Below are 23709 nucleotides of genomic sequence, written 5' to 3'. Positions count from 1 at the left end.
AAAGCTTCTCTCATACCCACATTTTATTTGACACAGACCTTTTATTTAATTTTTTTATTGTATTCATTTTCCCCTTAAATAGACCTTTTGATTTTAAATGTTATTTGTCCAAATTTGTTTTGTATTTTAGTTGTTGTTGGTCATTTACCAGCTTTTTTACTGGTGTTTTTGCGAGTTTTAGTGGACGAATAAAGTCAGTCCTCAAATTCACACAGGTGTCCTATACAGTAACCACAGGTGTAGTGTAGTTCATCACATTAACTATCAACATGTACATTTAGTCTTAGGTAGTCTAGTTGATACATAATTATTTCAAGCTAATCCTTGCTGCGATCAGACACCGGGCAATATCATTCGGTACAGTTTCATAAAGGGAGCACACACCCTCAGAGGGAAACTTGATAACACCCAAACACATAAACCAACACACCCTCAGATATGTAAGACAGGGGGACACCTTACAAACAAGTGTCATCACAGAAAAATAAGCTGCAGAAACACTCAATAATACACCCCCATTTGAGAGAAAACATGAGTTTAATTTAACAATGATTAATACAAACTATTTAACGAGCATAACATTTAAAGCATGAAGAAATCAGAAAACTGTACATTCAATCGCAAATTAAACATGCTGTGTTGTCAAGAACAAAACTCAAAGCTTGATAAAAACGTGGGTTTAGTCCAGGTTTAGGGTGAGTTCAGTTTTGTGGTGATCCTGGTGGTACGTTCAGCTCTGGTTTAATTCAGTCAATGAATCTAATTCATGAAGTGGACTGTTGGTTGAATAATGTCCAATGAGACACTGAACTGTGAGTAAATTTAAAGGGATAGTTCACCCAAAAATGAAAATTCTGTCATCATTTACTCACTCTCAAGTTGATGGGCCCTGTTGACTTCCATAGTCTTTTTTCCCCCATACTGTGGAAATCAACAGGGCCCATCAACTGTTTGGTTACAAACATTCTTCAAAATATCTTCGTTTGTGTTCAGCAGAACGAACACATTTATACAGGTTTGGAACAACTTGAGAGTGAATAAATGATGACATAATTTTCATTTTTGGGTGAACTATCCCTTTAAGCAATTATTTTTATTCACACACACTAGTTTTATAGACAGGTTACTTTCCAATAAGGTCTTATTAGTTAACATTGGTTAATGCAATAACTAATATGCACTAAAAATGAGCAATACATTTTGTTACAGTATTTATTAATATTTGTTAACATTAGTCGTTCATGTTAGCTCAGGTCAATTAAATAATATTAACAGACAACTTTAGATTTTTCATAACGTATTAGTGAATGTTGAAATTAACATGAACTCAGATTAATAAATGCTTTAGAAGTGTTTGTCTTTGTTAGGTAATATTAACTAATAAAACCTTATTATAAAGTGTAGGTATGTAATGTGTTTTATCAAATTGTAGATACTTTTTGTTTGAAGATGAAGAGTGTTCTCCACCTCATCGCAACGGATTTGTCCTATGGAGAAAATAACATCATAAAAGTTATTTTAAAAAAGCTTAAAAAGCTCATGAGATTGGCAGATATAGTTAAACAAATTATTTAAGTGTTTATCAAAATTTCAATGAGCCTAATAAGGCTGTCAAGACACAGGCAATGCAAACACACATGTAAGGACTCTGATGCGAGGCGCGAGTGTCGCAAATCAACATTAACCCACAACTATAACATTCCTGTTTAGTTGCTTATTTTCCCCGCTTGAAAGACAAAAAGATCATTTAAGGGATGTTTTAATCTTAGAAATAACATTCATTAAATAAATGGTTTGATTTAAAAAAAAAAAACACACACTGAAATCTCTCCTCAACTTACTTGGTGAATCGATGTCTGCATTTCTTAGGTAGACCTGTTGTCTCAATGTAAAAAAAAAAGAGAGACATTCACACAAATGTTATAGAAAATCCCAATCTGAATTAAATTCTTTACACATTTTAATACAATAACTGTTTAAACTGTTACTGAACTATAAGCACTGTGAAGTACATTAAGTACTTCAGAAACTTTCACAATGGACATCTACATGGGGAGATTTGACATATGGAAAAGGATATGGAAATAGTACTATGTGTGTGTGTATGTACTCACGGCTGAAGTAGAAAAGTGTGCCTGCAAGTGTAATGGCCAAAAGCAAAAGAGCACCAATTCCCGGCCAAAGCACCAAATGTTCACAGCCTGCAACACAATACAAAGAAACCAATCAAACTAAACAGTATAAAACAGCAAGAAATCAGCAGCATCTAACAGCATGCCTTTGTCCGCACCTTTAGGTGAGTTTTTTTTGTTGCAAAAACAGTTTCTGTTAACCTTTACAGGTTTCTGGGTCTTGGCTGTTGGCGGCTGAACTGTTGGAGGATTCACTGGAGAACAAAGAAAAAAGAATATCAAGACATAACAAACAGTTTTTGCCTCCATTGTGGACACTGATTCAAAGGGAAAAAATCTGACCTTTTAATGCCCAGTGAAATGGGTGAGAGTTATAATTCTGAATATGAAGAGACAACTAAGTCAACATGTCAGGTCATGAACTTCCCAGACCAGAAGATCCCAGACAAGTCAAGTCTGCTTGAATGGAACTCTGGGATTCTCAGGCCAAATATCTCACTGTTTGAATCTCTCCTACCACGTCTCACATGAGTCACATCAGTCATTTATTTTAAGCTATATGATCTTTTGATGTTCTTAGAGCACCATGAAAGAGGATAAAGACTGAAGATTTGGAAACATCTCCACCTTCACGCCAGGTGAAGATGTCCTCACTTCAGGGATGGAAACCTCAATGCTGGTGTGATTTTTCTAAGATGACTCTGTAAATGTAGTATCTCAGTTTCATTGCTTTGGTCTTCTTGACTTTCTTCAGCCTATAATTGCCATTCTGGAACTATCGACAACACCATTAAAGAGGGAAACCCAAGTTTTGACAAGAAAAAACCAGGGTAGGGGACCAAAACAGAGAAGGAGAGCACTGCCCATACCTCCAGGTATAATGTAATATCCAGCAGGAACAAAATTCTTAGTTTTAAACATGCAGGAATAGAAGCCGGCGTCGTCTTCTTGTAGCTCCATGATGCGCAGTGTGTAGACCACGTTCTTTACAGTGGACACGGTACCCTTGAACTTAGAGGCTGCGATGTTCTCTTCATGTGTCTCTCTGCCGGCGCTGTTGACATACATCAGAAACTGAAGAGTGTTCCTACTCTCAAGGTACCGGTACCAAAACACCTCCTGGCAGGTATGATCTGGACATTCACAGTTCAGACTTTGCGTGTCATTGATTTTGGTGTAGAAAACATTCGAAGTAGCTTGGAAGGAGGGCAGAACGACCGCTTAAGGAGAAACAAAGGAGAAATCATGAGTCCTGCTTTGTCCGTTATGGACATTTTGAATTTAAAGTTTAAAAGTGCCATCTGAAATTTTCTTCTAGAATGATCATTTTTATCAAGCTTGTATATTTAAATTCAGTAATTTCACTTAAATGGCAATGAAAATGACCTATTAATTGTCATTTAAGTGAAATAACTGAACTTAAATATACGAGCTTGATAAAAATGATCATGATATATATATACATATATATGTGTGTGTGTGTGTGTGTGTGTGTGTGTGTGTGTGTGTGTGTGTGTGTTATTTTAAAAGATTCTTTAGGAATACCATTTTTACAGAACAATACAAAAATTCAAATTCAGTATTCAAAATAAAATAGATAACAGAATATATAACAGCAGTTATACATTTTCCTCGACTTCTGCAGACTTCCTAATGCTAAGCTGATATTACTGTAGCTCTTAAGTCCTGGTTTGTTCGTTATGCACATTTTGATTTTTGAGTTTAGCTTCATGAAATGTTAGATGGTACCTATTCAAAGGACAATGATAGTCAATGATGTAGTGTAAAGTCAGATATTTTAATGTAACACTTTTCTGTGTCGAAAGTATAACAGTAAAAGAACACAAAGGTTAAATATAGAATTAGAAACCGAAAAAGAAAATAAAAGGCTGAAAATACATTTTTACGATAGACTAGAGAACTAGAAACAGTCAATTTCCTTGTTATGTAAGAGTGGAAACCTGAATAGACAGATCTTGTTGACAGATTTATGTAGACAGATTTATGTTGTCTATATTCTCTTGCAAAACAGTTTTCCTCTCTTATCAGTGCCTGAGGGAAAATGGCACATATGTGGGCATTCATACAGTATGAGCAGAAAAAAAACATAATTTATGTCAGAGAATGGAACAAAAATCCATTCACGCAATATATTCAGTTTAGTACAAAAAGCAAAATAGGTTGAGTGGATTATCTGGCTTAATAACTTGATTATTATCTGATAACACTCTTTTCGATAGTCCACTTGAGACATTCTACTAACTATAATTAACTTTTCAACTACGTCACTAGTATTAGTAGATTGTCTGCTTAATATCTGCTAACACTTTATTTTGATGCTCCTCCAACAGACATTTTACTAACTACATTAGTACTACATTAGTCAACTAACCCTAGTAACCCTAACCTAACAGTCTACTTATACTCTAATGAGAGTTAGTTGACATGTAGTTGCAAAGTTACTTATATTAAGTAGAATGAATGTCTAAAGTGGACAACCAAAATCAAGAGTTAAACATACAAACATTTGTATCAAATCCAAATATTTCCAAACGCAAGAAATTTGTAAATTTCCTTGGGCTGCAAAACACCTTTCGGCCTAAAGCGAACCACTGAGATCATCACAAAGATATTATAAAATATTCTTTAAGAATACCATCTTTTGCAGAATGTCACAATTCTAAATCAGTATTCAAATAAAATATCTTCGACTCGTGCATTCTGCTTTACGCTAAGCTCATATTACTGTAGCACGTAAGTTTTAGGTCCGGTCCCATTATAGAATTTGACGGCTCTTAAATATAATGCAAAGAAAAGTTCTTACCTGCCATCCACATGAACACATAACAGCACATGCAAGAGAGGGTCATCCTTGGGCGTTCGTGTGTGAGCTGTCAACCGTGTGTCTGTGTTTTCCTTTCTGTTCTTCATGTGTCACACTGAAAGGAGGGCCTGCAGTGTGTGGGGCCAATGAACCAATTACTGAAAGCCTATCAGAGAATGAGTCAGAGGAAACACACATACACATAAAACATCAAGGAAAACTCAGGAGAATTTTCAGAAAAACACATATTTCAAGTTTCGTTACCAAGTAAATAGCAGCTATTGACTGTTAAAGGCAAAAGCATTAAACGTTTTACTAAAAACCTCTGAAGTACTCCGTTATCTTTCAGCGTGCAACGTGCCAACGCTTAGATCGACTTTGCTAATGCACTGTTGCGAAAAAATAAATGATGATACAATTATGATATGATATAGTGAAGTTTGATATTTATGTGATAGTATGTCATTTCAACACATTTTGAAGACAACATCTATTTTGACTGTGTCCTGACAAAACGTAGATGATTTCAGAGGTTCTAGATCGTTCACTCTCGTGCATCAAGTAACTTTTAACAGACACGTTGTTAGAGAAGTTCGAGGATTTAAACGACGTAGGACGTAGTTAAAATCTAAACAACATGCAAGAGTATACATGAACTCATAATTAAAATGATCTTCACCTTCTCCAAACTCACATATTTACAAAAATGAGATAAAACCCACAGGTCATTCTATTACTTAAATAGTTCCAGTGAATGCTAAAATAATAAGTTCTTCTCTTCTCTGAAACAGAACGCGCAGGCAAGCCTTCTCTAAAATGATCTTTAACCCAAACGCAGGTGTGTGACCTGAGAAACACCTGCATCTGTCCGCAGAGCACCACAGCTGGAACCGCATCAAATCAACACAAACACATAATATACAAAAATATAAAAACTCTTGTGATGAATAGCAGACATGCCTGAAATTAATCACAGATCCAACTCAACATACTGCTAATGCTGGATTAATGAACAAACAACCTATAAAATCTCTTAATGAATGAATCAATGCTCACATTAAAACTGAAAAAGTACAGATGGAAGCATATAACCAACAATATTGCAGCATGGCAAAGTTTTACCTCAAAGTGTTGATAGAGTAGGCTACATACATTTCCCATTTCTGACAGTATGGTGATCGATTTTGAGCGTCGTAAGATGCCTAGTAAAAGTGTGCGACACTATGATATATCCTGGACTAAGATGGAATAAGGAAACAAATTTGTCGGGAAAGATGACTGAAATGTGTGCAAAATGTTTGACATATCTTTATTCCTTATATAGCCTGTAAACTGCACAACTACATGTATAGTCAAGTTAATTGTTAAAAATGTCATTTAATTAAGTGTTTAAACAATTATTTTCCATATTTTAACAAACATGTTATAGGAATTACACTTTCTAAATATTTTTATATTAAATTATTATTATATAATATATATATATATATATATATATATATATATATATATATATATATATATATATATATATATATATATATATAAATTAAATCATATTAAAAAAAAATCTACAATATCTCCCCCTCTGGTTTTTTAACAAATCACAGCTTGAGTAGGCTACATATACATTTTCAGAAAATAATTAAAAGAAAAAGTAAATACGAAAACATTTTCATAGCTTCACGCAAACTGTTTATGATAAACTTTTGTTAATCATGTTATGGCTTGGAGATATCTTCTTATATAACCAAAACTTTATTTAACAACTTACTGAAGAAAATCAAGAAAATGGATAAAAGTATTGATGAACTAAATTATTTTTTGAATACTTTTATGAGTTAAATGGATAATGGAATTTTAATACTGCTATAGTAATGAAAATATTAAATTGAATGATGAATTGCATGTACTCAATCTCATGTCATATTGGCTGAATTAATAGTTAGGTCAAACTAACAAAACAAATGAACCCTGATAAACTTGCTCAAATTAAATATGCATGCTGGAACGCATCTTTTTTTCACACTGAGTAAAACCACTTTTACACTGCAATCACATATCGAAAGAGCAGATCACAGTTTATTCCAAGGCCTCTAGGTTGGACATACGCATTTAGTTCATTATACTGCATAAATAAATCAAAATTTGGTGATTATTCCGCACCAAATTTACACTCACGTCAGTAATACTAAAAAACCTGAAGAACAAAACTGCACTTTAGAAAGACTTGAAGAACGTTAAACTTTAACGCCACAAAGTCAAACCGTTGGTTTTGTTCAGAAGCACAACATTTATCAATTTATTGAACAAGCCAACATGGTGGTTTTCCACTCCGCGTTCTAGATAAACTGCACTAATGAAGTCTTTGAGTGTGTGGGACTCTGGAGCCTGAAGCTCAGGGGGGGGGGCTTGTGTGGGAGTTTTGAGATCTCGCTCATTGGCCCTCGTCTCTTGAGGAGGGCTGAAGGGGCTCATGGGCCCGTGGAGGGGTCGTGAAGAGGGGAGGATGTGGGAGACGCACATGCCTCGGAGGTCGAGGCTACGACTAAGACACAAGGAGTCGAACCGCACGATTCTTTGAAAACAGGAGATCTCAGGGGGCTCGAGAGAACGCTTCAGTGCGACTGTCGACGGAGGGCTTTCAACTCTGTGGTTACAAAGGCTTAGGAAAAAAGTTCATAAAGTTATGAAGTACAAAAACTGCGTGAGAAGGAACAGGTGTTAGATCCACAATTTAATATGCCTTAAAGTGCATTTGAAGATCAAAACATGATCATTAGAATTACAAACATTAGAATTCATCCTAGATGCAAATTAAAGTGATAGTTCACACAAAAATGAAAATTCTGTCCTCATTTACTCACAATCATGTCATTCCATGTACACTACAAGTCTTAAGTGTGGTTAATTAAGTTTCTTTGTATGTTTTTGAAAGAAGTCTCTTCTGCTCACCAAGGGTGCATTTATTTGATCAAAAAAATACAGTAAAACAGTACTGTTGTGAAATATATTCACAATTTCAAATAACTGTTTTGAAGTGAAATTTATTCCTATGTTGGCGAAGCTGAATTTTCAGCATCATTACTCCAGTCTTCAGTGTCACATGATCATTCAGAAACCAATCAAATTATATTAAATATCACTTATGATCTCATTTGTGCTTATATCAAAATTGGGAAACAGAAAGTGTCATTGCAGGCATCATTGATGATTGGTTACTTTCAGTGATGTCAAATCTCACGTTGAATCTTTGAATAGGTGCAGACAGAAGGCCTTTTCACTGAATGATGAATTTTGGTCTGTTCATGACTCCAAAAATAAATAAATAAATTTGTATAGTTGCAAAAGACACGGAATATAGCACACAAGTCTTTTATGATAATTTCATGATGCGTTTTATTGTAATTTTGGATCTTATCAGCCCAAATCCCAATTCGCATACGCATTTGGAACGACATGAGGGTTAGTAAATTACAGAATTGTCATTTTTGACTGAATCATCCCATTTCACATGCGAGTGTGAACTCATTTGAAACTCATTAACAATCGTTTTCCCCACAATAAATATGTTCCATGAGAAAGTTCTCTAAAACCAAGAATTGAGCTGAGAATTGTTTAATGAAACCATTGGAAATCAGATACGCATGATTTCTTGATTGTGATAATAGTTCGAACTCTCAAAAAGGGAAATGCAGCTCTATGCAAGAAAGAGCTCTATGCAAGAAAGAGGAACAGAGTAGCAATCGTGTCCTCATTTACCTCCTGCACCTGTTAGACCTGCAAACAAAAATATTCCTGTATGCTGCTGCATCGAATGAGGCTGATGTTACCTTACTGTTTCACACACACAGAAATGAAACAAAGGATTGCAGTTTGAGCTCTCCTGATACAGGGAAATGTTTATGATGTGCAAATCTGACCTCTATTCAGATAACTCTTCATATAATTCTCGCCGTTCATTATTGACGTCTTTCTTGAACACAGAGTCTGGGTTTGAAAGGCGTTTCTAGCAGTTCCAGATCCAGTGTACATGCTGGCAATCAGCTCCCCCTTGAGGCTAAAAGTGGAAATGCTTCAATTATGTCATGAGCATAAGGATATCTTCATGTATGAGATCTTTAGAAAAAAATCAACAATAAATACTAAATCTATGCTGACATAAACAGCAGGAGGGGTTTATTTGATCAAAGCATGAAGCAAGTTGAAGGATACACGGGTGGATGGCTCATGTAGTGTGTTTTTGCATCACAGCACAAAGTATAACATTTCTACTGATTTCTCCATAGAAGAGTGCAGCTCTAGAGACATCCTATATAGTCTGTAGTCCTGAGCATTTCAAGGAATAGTTCATCCTAGAATGATCATTTCTCACCCTCATGTCATTCCAAACTTGTATGACTTTCTTTATTCTGTGGAACACAAAAGGAGAGGTTTAGGATAATGTTTACACTGCTCTTTTCCACGCTGTGAAAGTGGATGGATGCTGTCGAGCTCTACAAATGACAAAAAAAAAGCACCTTTTATGTACCAGGTTACGGTAGTTCAAACAACTTGTGCAATATAAAGTCTTTTGGTGTCATGTTATAGCTTTGCATTTGACAAACGTTGTAAGGTCCTTAAGTGTCACAGCAAGATGAATAGCAGTTTGAATATGTGGAATTGGAGACGGCAATATTTTCAGTGAATATCAACATAAATTTTGATCTATACATCACTAACATAGTGCAGAAGTTGTATTGACTACATATTTTTGATATTTTTTTGAGATTGACAGCTTCCATTCACATTCATTGCATTGGAAAATGCAGCATGAAGATACTTCAAATTATCTACTTTTGTGTTCCATAGAAAAACACAAAGTCATATGGGTTTGAAATGAAATGAGGGTGAGTAAATGACAAAATTTTCATTTTTGATTCCTTAAAGGATGATTTTCTGTATGAAAGAAAGGCCTTAAGAGTTCTTCGGAGAGCATAAATTGTGAGACAGGTCCAGTAGATTTTAGCGCTCTTCTGAGGTCCCGTGCAGTTTTATTACAACAATACTGTCAAACCATCATCGGACAGTCTTTAAAAAACACCAAGAATAGTTTCATCCCAGAGCCTTTCCTCCTCAGTCCTGTTGTCTTCTTGATTCATCTTCTCTTTTCCTTTTTTCTTCTCTTTTTTGTGTTTTTGTTTGCCATCTTTTGTTTCTGTCCTTTCCTCCACTCTTCCCTGTGCTTCCTCATTTTGCACCACAACCTCTTGTTTCTCCAAGAGGTTCTCTTCTTTTTGTCTCTTTGCATGCTGTCCATCCCCATGCCTCCTACTTTTCTTGCTTGGTCTTCTTTTACTTCTGCTTTCCTCGTCTCCGCTAGAGCTTCTGTCTCTTTTTCTTCTCTCCTTCCATTTCTTATTCCTATCCTCTTCTCTTTCTACACTTCCTCTCCTGTCTCCCTTCAGCCTCTTTTTCCTTTCACCCCGTTCTGCTTCTCCATCCCTCCCTCTCCTTTCCGTATCAGACCCATCCTCTTGATCTCTTCTGCTCTTCCCTCGCTTTCTCATCTTCCTCTTCCGTCTCCTCCTTTCTCTGCTGTCATCACTGCTGCTACTGTCACTACTGCTGCTATTATAGGAGGAGGAACCTGAAAAAGAGGAGGAGCTAAATGACTCAGGGCTCCTCCCTTTTTTATATAGTTGACCGGGTATGAATGGAGGACGGGATTGCGGCATATATCCAGGCCGATAGTGTGGGACAGGGCCTCTCACCCCAAAGCCAAACTGAGCGACCTGAGACTGGAATTGTGGGGGCCAGTGAGGTCGAGGGAAACCAGGAGGCGGAAAACATGGCATCAACTGGCCAGGATGAGGCATTTCTTCTCCTTTTAGTGGACCTTCCGTTGTACTCTCATCCAGAACATTGCTTGCTTGTCCCAAAGTGCCGGGCCCTGCTTTGGGCTCCAGTCCCCGGGCCTTCTGCACCTGGATGTAGTCAGCCAGCTCATCCTGGAAGGAGTCATACACTTTCTTCTGAGATTTGCATAGATCCATAACTTTCTTCTCTCTAAGGACCAAGATGAATTACAAAGTCAGTTCCACTGATTCAGATGGCTGATAACAAGCAGATTAGGATCAAAATAGTTGCATGTAAACTATTAATCAACCAATATGGGTTTTCCAATAGCGTACGCAAATAAGTAAAATGCAGAAGTAATAGCAATATGTATGTGACTATATAAAAATAAAGTCAACAGGAAATTTGTTCATTTGCAAAGCATTTAATTTTACTAATCCTACATATTTATATAGTACATATTACATTCAAACAGAAAAAAAATCTATGGCAGCATTTTATCGATGAAGGCATATTTAGAAAGTAAATAAGATTAATTTAATTATTTGAAAGCAGACAATGTTCACTTGGAAGTTCATTCATGAAGAATCCATGGTTATATCATCGATTATGTAAGAATGTCAAATATTGGCTGACTAATTGGCCTAGCCGATATATAGGCCTTTCGCAAATGAAAGCTAAAGTTCAGTCTTCTAAACCAAGATCCAAACCCTAGTGGCTAAAACAAAATATGGCATCAAATGAAATAACAAATAAAAGTGATATCACTTACTTGGTGAAGTGTTTGTTTCCCTGCATGTGTGCCTGGTACATCTCTATTGAGCTGAGCGCCAGACAGCAAATCGGGCAAGTCAGGGAACTCACTGTAATGTGTGAGAGGAAAATAAAAAAGTATGAGAAAGAGGGTTTAATAACAAGGAAATAAAGCAAATATCAAATGTAAATCCTCAAAACATGAATCTTCAAAAATAAGTGAACTGACTACAACATTTCTGTTTATATTAATGGATTACATACAGTATGACCTGTTTTGGTCGATCGAATCACAAGTGGACGACACTAAATACAGGTGTAAAAGGGGTGTAAAACGATCTGAGCTTGTCCACTTTCGACGACTTCCAGAGTCAGTTGAAAATGGATTTGAACAGACACAAAAGACCGGCTTCTCTCCGCCTACTAACTTAATGTGTAAACATTATAGGAAGCGTGCTAGCGAGACCCAAGTTTGGTTTGAAGACGAAAAACATACCAAGCACAATGTTCTCTCACCATTCCTGATTTCTAACATGCACTCGAAACGAAAGCTGCTTCTCTCCGTAAGTTTTCCATCGTCTTTCTGCATGTTCATATGTACACTTTGTGAGCTTATTTTGTCCATTAGTTCGAACTTCGAAAATATATGAAAATAAATGTACCCGTCCATAGACCCTCCCCTTGAAGAAATCAGGACAGAAGTGGTCGAAAGTGGACAAAAGAGACGGATTAAAAATGCATTTAATTGAAATAATTTTAATAAATTAAAATTAATTCATTTAAATAAGTTTATTAAACTAATTTGGTAGATGCAGATGTATATTACCATGTTCTGACTGTTCCCCCATCTGGTCCAGCATCTCAATTCGGGCCTGGTTCCGCTGATGCTTCCGGCCGCTGTAGTGCTGCTGAGCGACCAGAGGGTTGTTGAAGGAAGCGCTGCACAGCGCACAGTACTTGTTGGGGTCATCGAGGTCAACCTCTTGATCGGCCGAACCAGAAGTATCGCTCTGCTCCTGACTGATCGGGTTTTGTACGACATTCACTGATGGGAGGGCAACTGGAGATGTGGATTCCAGGACGGGCACTGAAAGTAGAATCATTTGAAAGGCGTTTATGAGAGGTTTTGCCCACAATGGTGAAGAGCCAAACTCAACAGATCCCAGTCTGAATTTGACTCACCTCCAGGAGGTGGAGGATTGGTTTTTCTCATGTTCTTGGCATGAACTTTGCCCTCATAATGTGACTTGGCCACGGTGGGGGAGCTGAACACCATGCTGCACAGCTCGCAGAACTTCTCAGCAGACAGACCTCTCTGTACCAATATGAAGAATTAAAGCATGCTAACACACACTTAAAAGCAATACATGCATATTCTGTATGATCTGTTACATACCAATAGGCCTCCACAGTCTTGGCTCGTCATGTTCACTTTAGCTTTGTTGTTCAAGTACATCCTGACTCTTTGTGCATGCTTTTTCCCCTGGTAGCATAGAAAGCAGTGTTAGAAATATGACTGCAGCCCTTTTGAGATAAACTTGAAACAAAAAACTTGATTTCACAAACCTCATAATGAGAAACTCTCTGGGACTCATGAATCAGGGTTGCTTCACACACATGACAGAAGTTATCCGTCAACAGGCCTTTGAGAAGTTCACTGTCACTATGAGACCCTGCAGGAAAATCAGACAATAATATACACATTTAAACAGAGTGGCTTTAAGGATTGAAATTACTTGAACATATTTTTGTGCAAGGTAGCATGAGTGATGTGGTTTGTGTAGATGGGATCTCATTAGCACATTTTTACAAATCAGATTTTCATGGGGCATGACATTTATGATTAGAAATAGATTTTAGATTCAAAGTGAGGCATTCAGTAATACTAGTCAACAAGAAATGGAGAGTACTGTACTGTGTCTCTTAGAAATGTAATTATATCTGGTTATCAGTATTTATCAAAATTGATTTAACAAATGACGAGCATGAGCAGAATGAATTCTGTTCATGAATTAATGCTCACATAAACTGTTGGACTGATCTAAATGCGACAATTCACACAAGAATGGTATTACGGATGATTTACAGCGGAATTCGTTCTGCTCATATTTCATGAATGAGGTAATAGTATATACGGTTCTTGTGGTGCAAAACTAGTGGAACTAGTCAAGATGTTAAAAATAAATAAATAACAGAATTAAGGATGCACCCAGTTATTTTCATGCTATGCTTGACTGATGAATGACCGATATATATATTTTTTTTTAATTATTAAAAACACACAAACACAGTTAAAGGCCAATAGTTTTAAATGGTAAAACTGAATCTAGGCATCACATTATAATGTAAAAACTAAATTATTAAAATTTCACTGATTTTAAAAATTATAATAAATTATATTGTGCATCACTAAATAGACAATTAGTACATGCTGTGGTTCCTTTTGCCAATATTTTAATGAATGCACTGCTGCAATGTACATATCTCTAAATGAAAGAGTGATGTTCAAGTCAAACTTATATGAATTCTACGTCCATTATTTGCATAAAATGGTGATTTCAATTCACTCGACAGGGCAGTTTGTTCCCTGAATGTGTCGTTGAACTCTGTTCAAACAATTTAGTCACAAAATGTTACAAGTAATAAAATTGAATAAAAAAAAAAACTAAATTTGGATTTATTAATGTTCATTTGTTTGTACTGCTGTTCATTTGTTTGTACTGCTGTCTCATAGAAAAGACGCATTTTTGATACAAATACTATTTTTTAATTTAAATAAAATGACAAATTAGTTAAAAATATAAATAATAAGAAAAAAGCTGAAAACGCACTAAAACGTTTTAGATTTGCACAAACCAGCTGTTATTTTCAAGAATAAGGATTAGTTTAGGCTAAAAATACATTAGCTATCTGGCTATATTGTGGTTTAATCGTCGAATTAACCGATCTACACGATGTTTTGTTTCATTAAACCCACGTTTTGTGTCGTATCGTGTATTTTCAGCCGATGCACTAGCTTAAACACAAAAGATTGTTGTTAAAAAAAGGGATTTTTGTGGTGGTTGTTTAAGGTGAATAATCATGGGTGTTAATATTTAGCCTAGCCTAGCTTGTTGGCTCGCTAAGCTTTATTACCACCCATGAATCCATCTCAAACAACTCAAACACAAACATTCGATGCAAATAAACTCCATATGACTGCATTTTTTAAGTTTTTGAAGGGTTTCAACTGATAGACTCACCTTCTTCAACCTGAGAAATATTGGTGTTAGTGTTTTGTACTGTTTCTGGATTGATATCGTCTGTATTTTTGATATTGTCAGTTTCCGCACACTGCGGAGAACACGATACACTAGCTTCAAGCTCGGACATTTCTTTAAACCTGGAAATAAATCAAAACTGAAGCAAATTTAGCTAAAATGCCAGAGAGCTCTACATGGTAATGTCTAGGATATGAAGGGAGGTGATGTGCGCAGGGCGCATGCGCAGTATGATAATCATCATCGCGTTTCTTTACGTGCCAGCCATTGAATTGATCAGATGCTTACTGCCGCCATCTGGTGTTTTTATGTTATTCGAGATTAAAAAGCCTACCTATCATTAAATAGAACCTTTGTATTATTAAATAAACCAAATATATCATGATGCACTATATCTTATATGAAGTAGGCCTATTCAATTATATAGTGAATGGTAGTTAAAGCATAGTATAGTATATAGTCAAGCATAGTTTCTGCTAAAATAAATAGCATTCAGATAGTATTACTACTACTGTAAAATAACAATACAGTAAAATGGGATCTCATTTTAACAGTTTCAGAATCAACGTCATTTTGCTTAATTTCTTTTTCTGTGTTGGCTAACCGGTTAAACTGTAGCCTTAGTATCTGGTAAACAGTTAAAATATAGTAAAGAGTAAAATATAGTTTATAAAAAACAACTTATTTGGCATATCAGAAACCTGCATCTGAAATGAATTCAGGTTGGTGAATTATTAACATTATGATTTATTCCTTCAGTCTGAGAAAAAGGTGAAATGCCATGCATTACTAACATTAACTGAAGACAAATATGAACTGGGCAAAAAGAGACGAATAACTACAGTTCTGGATCACTGAAGACACTGGAGACAGTTCTCATAGAAAATACATATAATTCCTTGAATAAAGTTGATATAAAGTGTATAACACAAGAAGAAAAAAAGACTAAGAAATCAACTGAAATCTGTTAAAATAGTGACAATGTTACTTGTAAAACTGTGAAGGTATAATACAGTGATGGTATCAAATTAATCAAATGATAGTGAAGGACTGTCATATTATACCATTTAGTATTATTAATTCCTTGTCTCATGAATTGAATTTCAAATTACTTTCATATGGTTTGATGCAGCACATAAATCATATCTTTCAGTAACCATTTGTCAGTGGCAAAACAAACAAATGCCTTTCTGTTAAATTAGATGCAATATTGTCACTGACCGTTTATAGGAATGCATTACTCATGTAAAAATAAGTTTTGTGGAGCGTATTTGAAGACGAGTCTGTCCAAGCAAAGAAACAAAACACAGAAAATAACTGTATGGCATTAGAGTGTGCTATGAGACACCTCCATTCCTCCTTTTCTTCCGGATCACTAGGAGAGTCATGTAACAGACGGTGGCAGTGAGGAGGACGGTTAGGAGAATCAACAAACCGATCCATGCCGCAGGACACAAGCCCTTCCTAATCCCCACAGGTTCCTCTGGAAGAAGACTGCTCACACTGAGTATATAACCCAGAGCCCAGCCCACAGAGGCCTCACCTGCCTGAAACATATAGTAGAGATTGAAAGTTTTGTTTGGGGGGGTTTGCATACTGCACATTCACATAATTGTCAAATTTTGCATTTTAATCAGCAGCAAACTGGAAAAATGGTTTGTCTTGCCCAATTCAGAAGTTAAACTGGTTCTGTTATGTACAAGTATATACTATATCACCATGTTGATAAACTCACCTTTTTCTCGAAAGCAACATTTTGGAACGAATGTTCATCAAAGCTATAACCCCTAAGCATTAGCACTTGTATATACACTGCAACTGCACAATAATCCTTCAGGTATTTTTTCAAGTCGGGGGCTTTCTTGGTCATCTATAATGAACAGGAGATATTGATATGAATTAGATTTAGGATTTCAGATATGCAATGCGGCTGTGTATTTATCACAAGCAGACACATATTTTTATGAGCAGTACCTCACCTTTTACTACTAGTAAGTTATATATTTGTCAATCTCATAAAAACTATACATAAATATCCATTTAATATTTCACCCTGAAATCTCTATCTCATATATATAGGCTATATAATCTCTTTCATTGCCATTATTTTCATGATTTTTTTTAAAATTCTTGTTACTGTAAAGCAAATTACAGTAACCTCATTCTTATTGCTACTGTACAATGCATGAAAAACGAATGATATATTATTTAAATGGAAAGGTACATCATGTTTCATACATCATAGTAGTATTTGTTATACTGGTTTTAATTTATGCTGATAGATATAACATTTTGAATTAGTATTTTTTTGTAAAAATTTTTAAAAAATTTCAAATTCACATTCACAAATTCAAATTCACCAAAATTTGATTTGGGTGAAAATGTGCTTAATTGTCATTTTCAATTTGAGGTGACAGGGACATATCATGATATGGTGAATGGTGCTATTCTCACACATATGCACACACACTCACATATTATACCTCTTCTATGGTCATATTACACACAGCCTGTGTGGCCTCCTCTAGCTGAGCAGAGGTGCTGATCTTTATCCCTGTACTTTGCTGGAGATAACTGTGAGTGAAGAAATAGGCGGAGAAGGCCTGAAAGAAAGAGAAATGCATAAGATGCTATTCTATTAAACTCATATGACCATTTCTGGGCCCCTCACCATGAAGCCCCCACTGATGTTGGGCTGGAAAACTCCATTAAAGGAACACTGAGAAAAGGGGCAGGAGTTGAAGGAAAATATTTCAGAAGTGTTGCCAAGGCAGCTTTGGTAGTCTCCGGTGCCTTGCACTCTGATCCACGAATGAGGGTCGTAAGTTTTGGGTCTCCTTGACGCTGCACAAGGCGAGTCAAACACTTCCTCCATCTTGAAGACATCAGTGAAGTCAGATGGGTAGCAGGGATGATACACACTGCTAGTATTACCCTGCGACTGAAATTAAGACATACTATTTGAGTGTTAACTGTGATGTTATTTACTCACAGGACAAAAAGAATCAGGACAAAAAGAAGTTTGTTTATGACCAATAAATAAAAAAAGTGTCTACATAACATATATATTGCAGTATCATTTGATTTGTGATGCATCATACTGTAACCAGGTAGGCCAGGATCATGCGCAGAGCCTCTTCTTTACCATAGCACAGGTAACTATGTGTGTAGAGGGAATACTCTTGCCCGTAGAGACGCAAGGTCATGTGGTTTCTCTCGTTTTCAACTTTCTCTGGGGTCTCAAAGGTGATCTGTGTGGACGCCCCACCTAAATCCAGCGCTCCGACTGTTTTTCTGCCAGGGTTAAGCCACCGGCCCACATAGCCATACTACATAGTGTGGAAATGAGCAAACAAAGACAGAAAACGGCCACTAGATGGCCCAAGCAGTTGAGAAACTGGTAACCATAAATCAAAACACTGGCTTAATATTTAGTACTCTGTTTTGAAAAGAAGTGACAAAGCTTAAGTATAATTATTGACTTTCACTGACGAGAAAAGATCATACTCTAACAGAATGAAAGTACCTTTATGAAGTTTTCAAGGAGGTAGTTCACAGTGATCCAACCGTAAACCCCCTCTTCTTGACCACTCAAAATGACTGCTCCTCGAAAGCTAAATGGAAAAGATTTGATTTTCTGTTTGACTTCTTGAAGAACCTTAAATGCTTTGTCTGGACTGGTAATTCTGGAGAAAGTAAAAGACAGTGAAAATTAAATGCATCTGGAGGATGAAAAAAAAAAAAAGCCAACAGCAAATGTCATTATGGCAGACCACAAATAAATTTATTTAATAATCTTTAAAGACAATTGATACATGTTTGTCTCTTATTCAGTAATAGAAAATTGTTTGCCACCACAGTCACAATCAAACTATGGGGACCCTGTTGTAACATCCTACAAGGTAAAAAAAAAAAAAGGAAAAAAAAAAAAAGGATGACATCTAGTCAAGAAGACTAGTAATAATATTCACGTTAATCAGATATTGGTTGTGTCCGAAATCGCCCCATACCCTCATATCAATATCAAATTTATTTCTAGAACACAGTTCCTGTAGTGGGATTGAATGTGAGATTGAATAAGTGCACTCAATAACATCCACAATGCTTTTGGACACCCAAATGGCTGTTCCCTCAAATAGTGCCCTATTTAAAGTCTCTATGAACAGTTTTTTGGCTTTTAGTATGAATAGGCCTATGTTAGCCATACTGTTATCTATGTTAACTTTTTGACAACCAGAAAGATTTTTTAATAATCTTTCTTTTTATGTATGCATAAAAACGTTCAAAACTTCATGTAGTAACATAAGAGAAAAACACACTCACCTCAGAAGTCTCATACCAGCAGTGGCTCCGAGATACACAGGGGTGCGGTGATGTCTATCTGGGGGAACGTCCTGCATGGCCTGCTTCAAGCATGCTTCAAGGCTGCGGCCCGCTGCGCCCTGCTGACCAGCATAAGCAGAGATTCCTCCTCCTGCGCCAAAGGAACACAAAACACATACAGTATTTATTTACTTACTTACTATTTAACTAGTATTATTATTGATTACTAACTGGTATTACTAATTATTACTAACTGATGTTTCTATTACTATTCACAGTTTCAAGATGTTTTTTGCTTTAGATGTTTATCTGTATGTCAAATATCTTCCCCATTTATCTGCCTGTGCATTTGAAGAATTTCAGTAAGTCTTTTGACCTTTGACTTGACACTCGCTGTGCTGGGCGACCACGCCTGTGCCATTTAACTTGTCCGCTGGCCATCTGTAGGTGTACAAGGCAGTATGTGAGGAGCCAGCGTCCAGCACAATCCCATACTGCAATGGGAGAGAGAGACAGAGAGAGAGAGACAGACAAAAAAAAGTTTAAAAATCCATGTTCAGTTTGCTTTTTAGTATGTGATTAATGTATTGTCATAACAGATGTTCTGACAGTGATTTATTCGCAGAAACCACTATATTCTGCAAAAGCCAACATATTTTCCAGTACAATAACATAAGCATTTGTACAGAATGTGTTTCTGTGACCTGTCACACACAGTTATTTACCCACAGCTCCCAGGGGTTTACATGCACCTGGTGACCGATGACACACTCTTGGAGATGCAATTCCCAGAAGAATCTGATATAACAAACTGTTCTGAGTCAGCATCTTTATTTGTTCCAGGGTTCACAAGAAACAAAATGACTTTTCTCAATGTTTACCTTGTGAAGGCTACCTCCCCATGGCCACAAAACTGACTAAGTATCTGGTTATAATGTAATTTCAGATTTGTACTTGTGGTTTAGGATCTGTCTCTCAGATTTTATGTTAATGTCAATGACCCAGAGATTGGATATGAATTACTAAGTATCTGAGGGTGAATGTGAAATCATATACAGGTAAAGTACTATTCAGAACTACTTTGAGAGATAAATTACCCATTACACAACTAGCACAGCATATTAGTGTGTGGTCAAAACATAATATTTCAAAAACACCACAATTCCTCTTTGTACCGTTTGCCAAAATCATGCCTCCCTCTAATCAAGATAACCTGCATAAAAATGCAAGTTAGCGAAAGAAAGAAAGAAAGAAAGAAAGAAAGTGTTTTTAGATTTTTTACTAAGAAATTATAAGTAATTATACTAACCATGTACTGCGGCTGCTCTCTCAGTTCATGTATAGGTACAGTTAGGAGTAGAATAGACACGATCCCAAACAGAAGGAACGTTCCTGAGGCAACAAACTTAACAAACAGTTTATCCATCAGTAAAGTTGGGGTCTGCCTGGTGCAATTCGGATAGTGAAGGAGCAAGGGCAACTTCTCCACCCACCCCTGCTCCTTAACAAAAGTACAAACTTCTCTACAAGCCCCACTAATAGAAACTGTCAGTGACAGTTTCAATCTAGATTGATACTTAATTTACAATTAATATTTAATATTCATTATTGTATCTTAATTAAGATGTTAAAAGATTCATTAAATGAACAAATTGTTGTAGATTGGAGTGGAAGCAGAACATGTCCTGCACTAATAATAAATCTAAAAATCTTTTTTTTAATTTTTTTTTTTTTTTTTATCTTTTGTGGAATGAGGGCGTGTTCCAAACATTCTTAAATTATCTTTTGTATCATCTGTTTGTGACTTCTAATGGTGTGTTCACTGGTGCATCTGACTAAAATCCTGAGTCTGAGTCATTCTTGTGCAGTAGGCTAGGACTAATGTGACAGAGAACAGATTTATTTACAAGGGTTCTCTTCATTCAGTGCTCACTGCCTCTATTCAAAAGCGGACACAGAAAGCATGCTCTGAATAGGACAATTCCTGCCAAGAGCAGAAGGACTTTGCATTAACAAGCCTACTTTGTATCCACAATGCACTACTCTACGTGTGGTAAGAATTTCCTGTTTGGTGTTGAAGAGGGAGGATGAAGAAATGTGTGACATCATCTACATTTTAGTGAACGATTTTGCACTTGAGCATGCTTGAGCAATTATGTTATTTCATGACAAAATAGAATGATTAAATTAAGTCTGCCCAAACAACCTGATCTTAAATTGAACAAGATGTGAAAAATATGGCAAAGGTTTTGTTTTTGCTTTAGTGTTTACAATACAATCAAATCACGTAGTGGTATTATGATTTGAGTTTGCATTAACTTGTAAGAAGAATTGAAAACATTTCTCATGAAACATTCAAGTTTAAAGATTCACAAGCAGTCAGCACAAAGTTTAAACGAGAACCATTTTATGTACAGTATTTAACTACATTTCAAGCGCCACTTGATAAAGATTAACAATTTTAAATAGATGGATAAATACAGTGACTTGGCACATAGGCATAATTTTCAAGACCATGTAATGACAAACCTTAGGATGCCATCTAAATAAATACAAAACTAAAAATTCAGGAACTAAGTAACCTGAATGTGTGAATAATTTCCTTAATGCACACACAATTCTCACACTGGAACTATTACTTCAGTTCCTCAAACAAACAAAACAGCAACATGATGCATAAATGCACCACATACTAAAACGAAAACAAGAAAACATGTAACTTCTCAGTCCTGCTTTTCCAGCTCTGGTGTAGTGTTTTGAAATATTGGGGCAACAGACTCCTCCTCTTGACACAGGCGCCAGATCACAATGCAATAATAATTGAGCAGTAGAAGCAGCAACATGACAACCAAGGCCAAAACGACCAGAAGGGCCACCACAAGTCTCTTTCTGGTGTAAAATGGGTGCGATGACCAGTGGTCACTGTGGGACGCTTCCTCCAGTGAGTGTTTAGGCGTGGACAGAAAGTGTTTAATCCAGGTCCCAACGGGAGCAACAGGTGAAAACAAGCATGCTTCTCTGTCACCCATCATCACAGAAAGAAAAAGCCTCTTGCCCACAGAGCAACTGTCACTACCACCTGCCAGTCAGTGACTGAAAAATAAACATATGGTGATATGGTTAAATTAAGCAGCCTATAGTGCAAGTAACAACAACCACACACACACACACGTTGGTACACCTATCATTACGAGGACATTCTATAGACGTAATCGGTTTGGGTTTCCATGTTTATGGGGACTTTCCATGATTTTTCTTAGCCCTAACCCTAAACCTACCCATTACAGAAAACGTCCTGCGTTTTTACATTATAAAAAAAAAAAACATCACTTGGTATGATTTATAAGCTGTTTTCCTCATGAGGACAGAAAAAAAATGCCCCCCTAACCCTAACCCTAACCCACCCTAGACATCAACACACTAAAACATACCATACCCCTTTAGCAACTACATACTGTAGCAATGCCATGGCAACCCCCTAGCAACGTGAGTTTTCCACAAACCAGCGCCACTCGCATTTTCTTAAATAAATCTAGTCTTAAGCCACAACAATTTACCACATCATTTTGTTCACGCTTTAAGAATCTTTAAGTTGTTTGTGTAGGCTATAATTTGTTTTTCAGTTAACTTATTTTACGACAGTGACGACAGCGGTGGCAGTTTTATGACAGAAGAATCTGGCAGCATAATTTGGCGCAAACTTTACTCGAGTGAAAGCAAAAACAAAAACAAAACAAAAAAGTAAACAACGCTAAACCAGCTAAAGCCGAATTCCTTTATCTGCTTTCCCATCAATTATGTTGTCCACTTTCACTTTTATTGTTTACGCAAGAGAATTAGCCTACACCGGTTTAGGGGAGGAAAAAGGCTTGTTTAGAATAGGAGAATCTCTCCTGACGTTCAGTCAGTGGAATAAAGAGACACCGTAAGAACAGGTAAGATGACACGACGCTCGCGCACTTTATTGATGATAATTAAATCGTCGTGTTCTAGATGGTGTGAAACAGTTTAAAATCATTTCGACAGACTGAACATGTTTTAATAATCGAGCTATCATTTAGTTGTGCACAGCAAAGACTAATGCAAACTTACCTGTTAGACGTCAGTGTTTGGCAGAGGAACAGTCTTCCCCTCGCTATAGATACCGCCTCTTAAATAGACTGTCGGGCGTTTTCATCATACTTTCAAATTCATATTGCGAGATAAACAAGTCACTTTTTGACCACTACCCCCATAACGTAGACGCCTGACTAATTTATGCATCTCCACCTCTCCAGAACTGACAGTAGCTAATATTAAACTTTCTGGGAAATGGATAGTGAAGTATGTCGTTATTTACTGAAATAGGCTACTATATGTATGTGTGTGTATGTATATATATATATATATATATATATATATATATATATATATATATATATATATATTATATTATATTATATTATATATATATATATATATATATATATATATATATATATATATATATACCTGGATATATTTAAAACATTAATGGATATTTCTAAAGTTAATATAATATTACACACATTATGCTCACAAAATTGAGAAGACAATTAGG

At 36.2% G+C, this 23709-nt stretch overlaps 3 protein-coding genes across 6 annotated transcripts; all 3 read right to left on the bottom strand.

Moving 5' to 3' along the window:
- Window positions 1-521: 521 nt before the first annotated feature.
- On the bottom strand, window positions 522-7631 carry cd8b (cd8 beta). 3 transcript variants are annotated; one of them, XM_079847732.1, is made up of 8 exons: window positions 7485-7631; window positions 4957-5122; window positions 3002-3352; window positions 2291-2386; window positions 2115-2201; window positions 1842-1875; window positions 1437-1487; window positions 522-776 (listed from the first exon to the last, which is right to left on the bottom strand). In XM_079847732.1, the coding sequence occupies exons 2-7, from the start codon at window positions 5000-5002 to the stop codon at window positions 1469-1471; spliced, it is 633 nt and encodes a 210-aa protein (XP_079703858.1). In that variant the 5' UTR covers window positions 5003-5122; window positions 7485-7631; the 3' UTR covers window positions 522-776; window positions 1437-1468. The 3 variants fall into 3 exon arrangements, with proteins under 3 accessions (XP_079703858.1, XP_079703860.1, XP_079703859.1); XM_079847734.1 differs by having other exon boundaries at window positions 614-759; XM_079847733.1 differs by having other exon boundaries at window positions 614-736.
- Window positions 7632-7679: 48 nt separating this feature from the next.
- Window positions 7680-15049, bottom strand: zmat1 (zinc finger matrin-type 1). The gene is made up of 7 exons (XM_079847731.1): window positions 14790-15049; window positions 13114-13220; window positions 12944-13030; window positions 12730-12862; window positions 12374-12634; window positions 11567-11657; window positions 7680-11004 (listed from the first exon to the last, which is right to left on the bottom strand). Exons 1-7 carry the CDS (start codon window positions 14917-14919, stop codon window positions 10029-10031), a joined length of 1785 nt encoding a protein of 594 aa, XP_079703857.1. The 5' UTR covers window positions 14920-15049; the 3' UTR covers window positions 7680-10028.
- Window positions 15050-15535: 486 nt separating this feature from the next.
- Window positions 15536-23322, bottom strand: entpd2b (ectonucleoside triphosphate diphosphohydrolase 2b). 2 transcript variants are annotated; one of them, XM_079846793.1, is made up of 10 exons: window positions 23223-23322; window positions 20440-20535; window positions 19507-19624; window positions 19131-19281; window positions 18334-18493; window positions 17909-18136; window positions 17479-17748; window positions 17291-17410; window positions 16543-16677; window positions 15536-16354 (listed from the first exon to the last, which is right to left on the bottom strand). In XM_079846793.1, the coding sequence occupies exons 2-10, from the start codon at window positions 20440-20442 to the stop codon at window positions 16145-16147; spliced, it is 1395 nt and encodes a 464-aa protein (XP_079702919.1). In that variant the 5' UTR covers window positions 20443-20535; window positions 23223-23322; the 3' UTR covers window positions 15536-16144. The 2 variants fall into 2 exon arrangements, with proteins under 2 accessions (XP_079702919.1, XP_079702918.1); XM_079846792.1 differs by lacking the exon at window positions 23223-23322 and having other exon boundaries at window positions 20440-20841.
- Window positions 23323-23709: the final 387 nt, after the last annotated feature.

The sequence above is a fragment of the Squalius cephalus genome, assembly GCF_949319135.1.
Source record: "Squalius cephalus genome assembly, chromosome: 17".
Taxonomy (NCBI): Eukaryota; Metazoa; Chordata; class Actinopteri; order Cypriniformes; family Leuciscidae; genus Squalius; species Squalius cephalus.
Note: the sequence above shows the minus strand (reverse complement) of the source record. Positions and strands in the feature narration are given on the sequence as shown.